This window comes from Peromyscus californicus, unplaced genomic scaffold, assembly GCF_007827085.1.
Source record: "Peromyscus californicus insignis strain IS unplaced genomic scaffold, ASM782708v3 Scaffold_4__1_contigs__length_199733344, whole genome shotgun sequence".
NCBI classification, from domain to species: Eukaryota; Metazoa; Chordata; class Mammalia; order Rodentia; family Cricetidae; genus Peromyscus; species Peromyscus californicus.
Window position 1 is genome coordinate 115,474,574 of NW_026294562.1, and position 11,815 is coordinate 115,486,388.

At 36.8% G+C, this 11,815-nt stretch overlaps 1 protein-coding gene across 1 annotated transcript; it reads left to right on the plus strand.

Annotated features, from left to right (window-relative positions):
* Nucleotides 1-2,834: 2,834 nt before the first annotated feature.
* Nucleotides 2,835-3,903, plus strand: LOC128094796 (olfactory receptor 14A2-like). The gene has a single exon (XM_052713343.1). It carries the CDS (start codon nt 2,835-2,837, stop codon nt 3,840-3,842), a length of 1,008 nt encoding a protein of 335 aa, XP_052569303.1. The 3' UTR covers nt 3,843-3,903.
* The last annotated feature ends 7,912 nt before the right edge of the window (nt 3,904-11,815 follow it).

An 11,815-nucleotide genomic window follows, 5' to 3' on the forward strand; every position in this document is an offset into this window, starting at 1 on the left:
AAGGTCTGTTAGGAATATGTTCATTATATATATGGGTTCAAGTGAATAAACATCAAAATTTATAAAAAGGTAAAATATTTCCTTGTTGCTTATATTTTCTTTGGACGAGAAATGAATTCAGAATTTCAAGTTTTATAATAACCTCAATATGATATGAATATGATATCAGAATTTCCCAATGAGAGTTACATGTTCTATTTTCCTTTCAGGTCATCAAATATTATACTGAGCTCTTACAGATTTGAAAAAAAAATATCTTCTCAATTCAACCTGCTAGAAAATCTAGAGTAAATTTTCTAGGAATGTGAAGACTCTGAATTTGTAAGGTACAAATTTCAATTGGAAAAATGTTAAAATATGCTCTTTATAACATTTTAAAAATATTATAGATATAGAGTAATTGGGAGGGTTATTAAAAGCAATGTAAATTAGTAGTGGTTTATTTACCTTTATATCTCAAATTGCCCTCTTTCTGTATTTCCCCAGTCTGAGGGTTATAGTATTCTGACAAGTGTCTGGAATCTCAGCCCAGTAGAACTTTTTTTTCTATGTATTCAGATAGCTTTTTTGTAAATATTCCAGAGAGAATTCATCTTATGTTGCATTAGAGATGTGGTTTCCTAAATGCCATCGCTACAGGACTTTTTCCTATGTACTTGTCCTGGCAACATTGGTGGAATTGTCTTAAGCTTAAGCAGCCAACTAACTGCTTAAATAAATCTTGATCTTTTGTTACAATCAATCATGCCATTTGAAGACTTTTTGTTGTTTAGTAAAATATTTGTACATGCTTGTACATACTTAACTTTGCCCAATCTAGTGGAGAAGATGCCCCCATACCCTATATATTACTCTCAATCATTTGTTCATGGTATGCACACATAAACACACACACATACACTCAGAGCGAGTGAGTGAGTGAGTGAGAGAGAGAGAGAGAGAGAGAGAGAGAGAGAGAGAGAGAGAGAGAAAGAGAGAGAATGAGAGATTTGCCTTCTTGTAATAATAGAATTATCTAAATAATTTTGACCTAGTAACCAAATAATACAATTTGAACATATAGCACTTGACTTGTATCAGGACATACCAGATAATGTTGAAAAGTGAATTTCAAACAATATAGCGTTATAAAAATACTCAAGAAAATGAGGGAATATTTGGTTGGAGTTTCTTTAAAGGAAACCTATGCAATCAGGATACTGGCTTCATTACAGCACATTAGGAGAATCTGATCTTGGCAGAAATCAAGTGTTAAATATAAAAGAGAAAGTTAGGAAAGGGATTTAGCAAATATAACTATATTGGATAGCCTTGTATTCTGAAACATTGACAAGAACTCCAAGATTAAACAGGGAAAATACCTAATAACTACTGGGTCAGGCTGTGGTCTGGTTGATTTAAGAATCTCAGTCTGATCACACAGTGTCTCAACAGTGTCCAGGTAATTACAGTTGACTCTGTTTAGAGAGGCAATCCCTGTTTAACCTAAAGGGAAATGTCAGGATGAGCAATCCTGATTTGCTTTGCAGGCTGTATACATGCCAGATGTATTATTTGGAAGGTTTGATATTTCTTCCAAGTTTGATTGTTACTCCTCCTGATGAGTAAGAATCAGGTCAGCCTCATCAGTGAGTCATCTGCCTACAATCCTCTACTGTTCAAGAAAGGTTTAGGGAAAGGAATAAAGACTTCAGGGTGGTCCTTTGAAGATGATGTAAAAGATGCTGATAATAAATTGGAAACATCCTAGGTAATCTATCTTTTCTTCAACCTTTAAGGGAGAGCACTACGGGCTAGAAGTAGACACAGTGCTTGTCCTCAATTGAGCTTCAGTTTCTCTGAATGCTTAAGACAATCAAATGCAAAGTAATTTGTGGTAGAGATGTTAAGCTTTTATCTGACCTTTTGCATTCCACTGCACATTTGCAGTGGTTTTAGGTAAAGCATTATATAAATCTAAGTTATAATTTTCTTGATGAAAACTGTTAAAAAAGAGTAGACAAAAAATGTTGAGTAAAATGGTCACATTTTTGTTTCTAAACTCATAGCCATCTAGTACAAATTCAAGTTTGTGTCTGCAAGATTAAATGTAACCATTACATTTTATTTTTAACTTTTATGTATTAATTTTTCTTCATTTTCTTTTGTTTTTGCATATTGATGCATAGTAATTATATATTATATGAGGTAATATGATCTTTTGATATGTACATAATTATCATATTGAGGTAATTTTTAGATATATCTTTAAAACTATCATGACACTGTCATTCAAATATTCAAAGTCCTTTCATATTGCCTGCTGACATATTCATAAATAATAGCTTATGAATACTTAAATGTGAAGAAGTCCTTCCTAAAACCATGAAAATTTCTTCCTAAACTAACTATGATCATATACTTAAAATTATACACTAATTAATAGCACATATTTTTTTATATTACTCAGAAGAGTTAAGGTTCCAGAGCTGTATCATAGAAAACCTAGTTTGCATGTATAGAGCCTTAAGGACAATCCAAGATTGGAGAGAGAGAGAGAGAGAGAGAGAGAGAGAGAGAGAGAGAGAGAGAAGGTAAGTCAGAGAGAAGAGAGTCAGGGAGGGGAGAAAGCTGGAGAGATATACACAAAAAGAATAAGGAGAGGGGGTGGGCAAGAGTCTGAGAAGCAGAGAGAAAGAAATGAGAGTATTTTTGAAAGTGTGTTTGTAAATTACATACTTTCTTGAATTCTTTTCCACTGAACATTTCTGTACATCAGCGTTATTACTTAGGGTGATGATCATATTTATTCATTTTTTCCCTTTCCTTCTGACAGGGCCTGAAGAGAATCCAGTATGTCCAATGTCACTGCAAAAACTGGATTCATCCTTACGGGGTTCTCTGACATCCAGGAGCTGCAGACTTTATGTGGAGTGCTCTTCCTAGGGATGTACATGGCAGTTATAATAAGCAATCTCATCATCATCACTCTTGTCACCATTGACCTGCAGCTTCAAACACCCATGTACTTCTTCTTGAAGAATTTGTCCTTGTTGGATGTCTTCTTTGTGTCTGTTCCCATTCCAAATTTCTTTGTCAATAGCCTAACTCACAACAATTCCATTTCCATTCTTGGTTGTGTCTTCCAGGTATTTTTAATGACTTCATTTGCAGCAGGAGAAGTATTTGTCCTGACTGCCATGTCCTATGACCGCTATGTTGCCATTTGCAGTCCTCTGCACTACGATGTCATTATGAATGGTGGTGCCTGTGCTCTTATGGTGGGTGTTTCCTGGGCTACTGGGGCACTCTTTGGAGCCATATATACAGCTGGCACATTTTCCATGCCTTTCTGTGGCTCCAATGTGATCCCACAGTTTTTCTGTGCTATTTCCTCATTGCTAAGGATTTCATGCCCCCAAACACTTTTCGGCATTTATATGAGTCTTGGAATTGGTGTGTGTCTAGGCATATCCTGCTTTATTTGTGTAGTGATCTCTTACTTTTACATATTCTCCACTGTGCTTAAGATTCCTACTACTAAAGGTCAGTCCAAAGCATTTTCCACATGCATCCCCCACCTTACTGTTTTCACTATTTTCATAGCTACTGCTTGCTTTGTCTATCTGAAGCCTCCCTCAGATGTACCATCAATCACAGACAGGCTCTTTTCTGTGCTCTACACTGTGCTGCCTCCAGCATTGAATCCTTTGATCTACAGCCTGAGGAACAGTGATGTCAAGTGTGCTCTGAGGAGGTTGCAGCAAAATCTCTGCCCAAGGGGTTCACTTCATTTAAAACTTCAAAGTATTTGTCAGTGGTATAGCACCTCACAAGTTACAAGCAAGATTTGTAATTTTTGACTTTAGAAAGACAATTATAGGAATTCATATTTTGATTGAGTAAATAAAAACTCAGAACAGGGCTGAAATTATATAAGATCAGAAAATTAGACTACATCAGACTAACATACAAACTAATGGCATCAGTTTCTTCTTTTGTATGATAAACCTTTTCTCATTTGAGAAATATAAACTTCTAAATCTATTGATCAATTTTAATGCTAAGATTCCATGTTAGGTCATTTTATGATTTCTTATCAGTTTCATTTAGTTAATAAGTATATAAATAAATAAATAAATAAATAAATAAATAAATAAATAAATAAATAAATAAATAAATAAAAGACCAATTGAGCTAGAGAAATTATACGAGCAATAAAGGTAAATCCACATATGGTTCCTATGCCAGTCTGTCTAGTAGTGAGAAAAACAGCAGAGAAACTAAATCAGTAGAATGAGAACATTCTGGAGACTTGACCCAATCTGTAAAGCAATGCCAAATGCTTACAGCCAAGTCAAATCTGGAGAAAGATTATATGAGCCAAGTCTAAAATATAAATAGTGGCTACTATGGTTGAGGGCCAGACAGTGGAGAGGTGGAAATTTATGTGGCTCTTTTTTTTGGCACTTCTCCTCAATACAAACATTATTTACAGATGAGAGAAGGCAAGTTCATTTGTCTAAAGAATTAAATAATCTAAACATGTTCTAGAGACTTAAAAAACATAGACAATTCCTTTTCTCAAAATTATAGAAATGTTAAAAAGTTGCTGAGGAGAGGGGAATCTCTGACTCTCCTTGGTGCTCATATGATTCTCTATGATTTGTGAAATGACCTCAACATGATGCATACCGCTACAGGATTGCACTGCTGTGAGTTATAACCAATTCATGAATAGGACCTTTTTGTTATAGAGCTGGATTTGTCTCCTCCATGCCACTGTAAATTAGGAACCTCAGTAAATTCATTGGTTTACCATGTTGTACTTTGGTGGAATTACTTTTGTATTTCTTTGATTCTGTATCTGGTGTGAGTAGGTATTATTTCTCCAGAGGAAAACCTAACACAACAATTTTCCATATGTGTTTATTAACCTCCCTGTAGGCCAGAAAAGCCATACCTCTAACTATGTGCAGGTGAATTTTCGCATAACAGAGTAGAAAAAAGTTGTGGAACCAACTAAAATTGCAGAGGAAATCACCTGTCTATATGTGGGATCCCATTTTCAGGTTTCCTGTCTTTACCCAGCAGGTCTGCATAGAGGGGAGGATTGGACCATGAGCCTGAGTACAGGTGCCTGAGAGGGCCTGCATTGGCTATGGTGCGAAGCCGGCATCTCTTTTGCTCCACCACCTTGGCATTCCTATAAGTACCCAAGGGCAGAGACAGGTGTGGGGGCTGATGGAATAGGTTCCAATTTTCTTGAGGCTATCCTATATTTTCTATCTTTCTCTCTTCCCTCTATATTCTTCTATCTAATATTTCTTACTGCTCCTACTCATGAGAACTCTGGGGAACTGTGGGGGGGGGGGCGGGGGTTAGGCAGCCCCTCCACATCCATGAAAGATTTTCTTTGGTAAATTTTCCAGTGTCTTCAAATACAAAATATTTTATTTCTGATGTATGGAATCTCTTTAGACAGACTACGCTCTATCAGAATAATTATGTATCTTCTATATTTAATTGAGTTTTCATTTCTCAAAAAATACAATATTTGGAATGTATGACCTCTCTCATTTACATTAACAACGTTTTATAGTCACTCTGACAAAGGGTTACTGGACCCCAAGTCATGATTTGAAACCATGCCTATTGCCCTTACCCTATTTCATCTTAGCCTCACACATAGGGAGACAAATTACTTATCTCTATCATCCAAGCAAAAACCAAAGTGACTCTCCATTCTGGGATATATGCTGACATCTTCAAAACCACTGTTAATAACAAATCTTATGAATGACCTGCTGTCCTTTAAATTATCTATGGGATACTTGATTATAAAAACAGGTTTATACTGAAATGGCCCTGCTATGCTTGACAGCTCAAACCACTAGCTGTACATGATTTTGTTTGATTGGACCTCAATGTAATCTCAAGGCCTAGTTTAAAATAAGAGATGAAGCACATAACACTAAAGATATCCATTGATGTAGTTAACAACAAAAAAGTCATTTTCCATTCATTAGCATGGTTTTCACAAAAACACTCTCTCTTCTATGTGGTGTTCAGATTTCAATGTTTCCCCTTTCAACTAAAACTTTTGCCTAATGTTCTTTTTTGTCTGGTATTGATTAATTCAATGATGAGGGAAAGAACCTAGAAAGAAAGTAGTCTGATGCTACTTCTAAAACTTCCCCACTATATCTCTGGTCAAGTAAATGAGTTTGCTGCTGCATTGCTAAGAAGAATATCTGAATACAAACATTTGAAAATTTTGATCCTAGATGAAAGTCCTGACAATCTAACTTCTTTATTTTTGTTTTTATCTTTTTTTGTATTTTCTCTCACTTCTTGACTAATATAATCATTCATTCCACTGAATTAAATTCAAATAACTTATTTTAAGTACAATGCTAGAGTGCTACAAAAAACCATGTGCCTTATCCAGCTCTCAATGATACAGTAAAGAAGGATGCAGAAGAGGTTAATGAATCATCAAGAATAGCATAGAAAAACAAACAAACACACAGACATTGACATAGAAAGACTGTAAGCCCCCTCAGCCACAGGCTTCATATAATGAAATAATACTTCCGTATTAAAGCATTCACTGTATCAAACTCATACAGAAGTATACAGGTTCCAGACACATGAATACTGAGCCTCTGTTATTATTCACGAAATAATAATTAAGAAAGAAAATTATGATTTTTTAAACAAATGTATCTAATAGAAGTGTTAGAAAATAAAAACTCATTATGTCTAATTAAAACCATGGTTGGAGTATTTTCAATAGATTCAACCAAGCAAAAGGAAGAGTATTGAAGACAGAGGACAGTATTCCTCTCAAAAGAGCTCAAAGACCTTAATGCAAGACACAAAGCTATGAAACTACCAGAGAAAACACTTCAAGGTAGAGGCACAGGCAAAGGTATTTTTCCAGATTTATTTTTCACACTTATTTAATTTTCTATAATTTCATAAGTGAGTACTGTGTTTATATCATTTCCAATAGAGGGTTTCCTCCTTTAAACTCCTTTCATGTCTTTCTCCCTCTTACTTTCAAATTAATTGTTTCTTTGTAGAAATTATTACACACACACACACACACACACACACACACACACATACTCAGAGAGACAGAGACAGAGATAGAGACAGAGAACTACCATACCACCACCACTACCAACATTAACAGCAACACTACCACCAGTATATTGGACTACTTTTTGTGATGGTATTGTGTTCCCCAAAATATTGTGTACCCTAATAAATTTATCTGGGGTCAGACCACAGACAGCCACTAGATACAGAGGCTAGAAAATGATGGCACTCATGCCTTTAATCCTAGCATTCCAGAGATAGAAATCCCTCTGAATCTCTGTGAGTTCAAGGCCACATTGGAAACAGCCAAGCATGGTGACTCACACCTTTAATCCCAGAAAGCCAGCCTTTAATCCCAGGGAGTAATGGTAGAAAGCAGAAAGGTATGTAAGGCGTGAGGACCATAAACTAGAAGCATTTGGCTGGTTAAGCATTTGGCTGGTTAAGCTTTTAGCTGGTTAAGCTTCAGGCTTTCGAGCAGCAGTTCAGCTGAGAGCCATTGGGATGAGGACACAGAAGCTTCCAGTCTGAGGAAACAAGACCAGCTGAGAAGTTGGCCAGGTGAGGTTAGCTGTGGCTTGTTCTGGTTCTCTGATCTTCCAGTGTTCACCCCAGTACATGCCTGGGTTTGATTTTATTAGTAAGAACTTTTAAGATTCCCTCTACATCTGGTGCCTAACGTTTGTGGTGTTAATTCATGAAAAAGCTGCTTGTTTGTGGCCTTGTGGGCCCCAGGTCAGGCCTGAGCTACACTCGGCCAGTTGTGGTGGCACATGGATGTAGGTTTTACTGAAGGAGGGAGAGGCAGGAGGATCCTGAGTTTGAGGCCAGCCTAGGAGGCTTGGGCGAAGCTTCAGCCCGGACCAAACCACAAACAGTGGTGGGACAATGGAGGCAGTGGATGCTGCTCCGAGTTGCAGGCTACTTCTCATCATGTTGGTGACTGCAGTGATGCTGCTACCTGGGATGAAGAGTTTACTGCTGCTTGTTCAGAGAACAATTGCCAGGACCATCGTGTTACAAGAAAACATTGACAAAGGTCAGTTTGGAAAAGTTTGGCAAGACAAATGGTGGGGAGAAATTGCTGTGAAGATTTTCTCTTCTAGGGAAGAATGTTCATGGTTCTGAGAGACAGACACTTATCAGACTGTGATTACTCCAAACCACAGAGGAGGTCAAAAAAATAAAAAATCTAAAGGGATCCATGACCATGCCTAACAGCAACTTTGAAATCTTCAAAAAGGATGATGGAACTCCACAAAGATGTTTCCACATGGACTATGATAAAGCCATTAAGCTGATTAAAACTAAGGAAAGATTGACTTTGGACTACAAACTGTTCAGGACAATCTTGAGATGACTTGCTGAGATGATTCAGCCTGACAGACTACTTGAACAAGGACTTGAAACAAGCCCTGCACTTTCTCATTATGCAGCTACTGGACAAATGATACAGTACTTGACAATTAACCCAAAATTTTCTTTTCAAGATTCCCTAAAGATATCTTCACCCCTAGAAAGAGAAAAAAAGAGAATGTAGATATGAGATAGATCATCGAATCTACTCTGAGAAAAAAAGATAAAGAAATAATAGGATAAATGGGTAGATCACTGAATCTACACTAAAAAGAAAAATGGGAAGATATAAAAAATGACAAAAGGTAGACTACTGAGTCTATTATGAAAAGAAAAAAGATAGAATATGGATATGATAAGATAAAAAGGGAGATGGAATCTATTTTTAATAAGAAACTACTTGTTTTAAATTAGATAAGAAATAAAATTTTTTTGTCTGAGTTTATCAAATGTTAGTGGACTGGACATTGTTAACATCTATAATGAAGTTTTTTATCTGAATCTGTCAAATGTTAATGAACTAGACATCGTTAATGTAATCTTGACTGTGTGTATGTTGTATATAGTTTTTGGATAGTTTTTTTTTGCTCTTTTAAATTTTAGCCAAAAAAGGGGAAATGTGGTGGTATTGTGTTCCCCAAAATATTGTGTACTCTAATAAGTTTATCTGGGGTCAGAGAACAGACAGCCACTAGATACAGAGGCTAGAAAATGGTGGCACTCACACCTTTAATCCTAGCATTCCAGGGATAGAAATCCCTCTGAATCTCTGTGAGTTCAAGGCCACATTGGAAACAGCCAAGCATGGTGACTCACACCTTTAATCCCAGAAAGCCAGCCTTTAATCCCAGGGAGTAATGGTAGAAAGCAGAAAGGTATGTAAGGCGTGAGGACCAGAAACTAGAAGCATTTGGCTGGTTAAGCATTTGGCTGGTTAAGCTTTTAGCTGGTTAAGCTTCAGGCTTTCGAGCAGCAGTTCAGCTGAGAGCCATTGGGATGAGGACACAGAAGCTTCCAGTCTGAGGAAACAAGACCAGCTGAGAAATTGGCCAGGTGAGGTTAGTTGTGGCTTCTTCTGGTTTTCTAATCTTCCAGTTCACCCCAATACATGGCTCAGGTTTGATTTTATTAATAAGACTCTTTAAGATTCATGCTACAACTTTTCTGCCATGGTATGAAGGAAAATTCAAATCAGTTCTCCTAACTGATTGATATCTATTAGTCTCTTGCATGTATTATGTTAATGAGTAAAGAGTTAATAACAGGAGGTAGTAGTATGTTTTTTTAAAGATTTATTTAATTATTATGTACACAGAAGAGTGTGCCAGATCTCATTACAGATAAGGTGGTGAGCCACCATGTGGGTGCTGGGAATTGAACTCAGGACCTCTGGAAGAGCAGTCAGTGCTCTTAACATCTGAGCCATCTCTACAGCCCAATATAGTACTATGTTATACAAGAAGAAACATGTAAATTTTCCTATTCAAAAAATGAAATGGATAAACATTAAAGCTATAAAATTGATTATTGAATAGAATAAGAGTTAAAGATCAGTCACTTCATTGTTCATAATATTTGTGTATGATTTTGACTTTGAAATAACATTTGTTTTCTAAATTATTTAAAATGTGTCCTCAAAGTTTTGGGACAAACCTACTTTAAAATATGTGAATTAGCTTAAGTGTAATAAAAGCTTCAATTGAAATATATAAATACATGAAACAAGAACTTCTGGCACATATAACATCAAATATTGTGGGAGAAATAGAAATATGATTTTGTTGCATGGAGGATTCTTGCAGGGCTGTTGTGTCTACAGAAATTTTAAACTTTGTTAGGCATACATTAGGATTGTTCAAGTGAGAACATGTTTGATATTTTTTGGATGCAGGAAATTCTTCAAGGAAGGATGGAAAAATGAAACAAATAAAGATACAAAATAAAGCTGTGATAACCCCTATTAGTACTCTTCTCATTCCTGTGGCACAATCCTTAGAGCAAGGACTATGGGAGGGAGGATTCAGTTAGGATCCCAGGTTCAGGAGGCACCAGTCCACTATGGCAGGAAAGACATTGCATCTAGAGAGGCTTCACCATTTTGGAAAGAGTATACAATTCCCCTCTTCACATACTGGTTGACCAAGAGGCAAACAGCACTAGAAACAGGAACAGGCTCTAAGCTTCAAGGTATTTCCCTACTTTTTTCTATCCACAAGCTAGGTCTCTATTCTTAGTGATTCCAAAGCATCACAAAACAATTTGATCATCTGGAGACAAAGTGTGAAAATATATGACCCAGTGAGTTACATTTTTATAATCAAACCTTAAGAGTTAATTGGTCTCATAAACTCAGTATGAATTCTTGATATGGATAATGCCCAACCTATGTCAAACTGATGAGTAAGTAGCAAGAGTGAAGGCCCAAGTAAAACTCTTTAATTAAAGGTTTTCTATAGCTACCATTCATTATGCTATTTCATACACAAGTAAAATTTTCCTTCTTTGTATTCTCCCCTGCTATCCTCTTTTATTTCTCTTACACTAGTCACTTTTCATCTCATTTTTCTTTTCTTTTTTTAATAGTGATTCTACTTTAGTTACTTTTGTTTTTTTTTAATTTTATAATTTGATTTAATTTTACATATCAGCCATGGATTCCCCTGTCCTCCCTCCTCCCGCCCTCCCACCAACCTCCCCTCATTCCCATCTACTCCAGGACAAAGACACCCCTGGGGATTCAGCTGGTGCTAGAAATCTCATCCAATGACTGATGCAAGCAGATGCACAGATCCTTGGCCAGGCCCCAGGTGGAGCTCCAGGAATCCAATTGGCGAGAAAGAGGAGGGATTGTATGAGCAAGAACTGTTGAGACCAAGATTGGAAAAAGCACAGGGACAAATAGCCAAACTAGAGGAAACACATGAACTATGAACCGATAGCCGAGGAGCCCCCAACTGGATCAGGCCCTCTCTAAGTGAGACAGTTAATTAGCTTGAACTGTTTTGGAGGCACCCAGGCAGTGGGACCGGGACCTGTCCTTAGTGCATGAGCTGGCTGTTTGGAACCTGGGACCTATGCAGGGACACTTTGCTCATCCTGGGAGGAGGGGACTGGACCTGCCTGGACTGAATCATTTTTCTTTTCTTTTAAACTGCATCTGGTAGTAACCTTTTACAAGTATACTTTCATCCAAGCATTTCCTCTCAGAGACCACATATAGCAAAAGTTAAATTTAATTAGTAGTCATTCAAGATTGATTAAAATAGTAAAGACATGTTATGTAGGGTGCTTGTGAACATAATTTTTCTATAGCATGTAGACCAGGAATATGAAGATAAATACAATAGTCAAAAAAGAGTAGGGACTCTTCAGG

Coding starts and splice junctions, on each gene's coding strand:
- LOC128094796 (XM_052713343.1), top strand. CDS start 2,835: ATGTCCAATGTCACTGCAAAAACTGGATTCATCCTTACGGGGTTCTCT.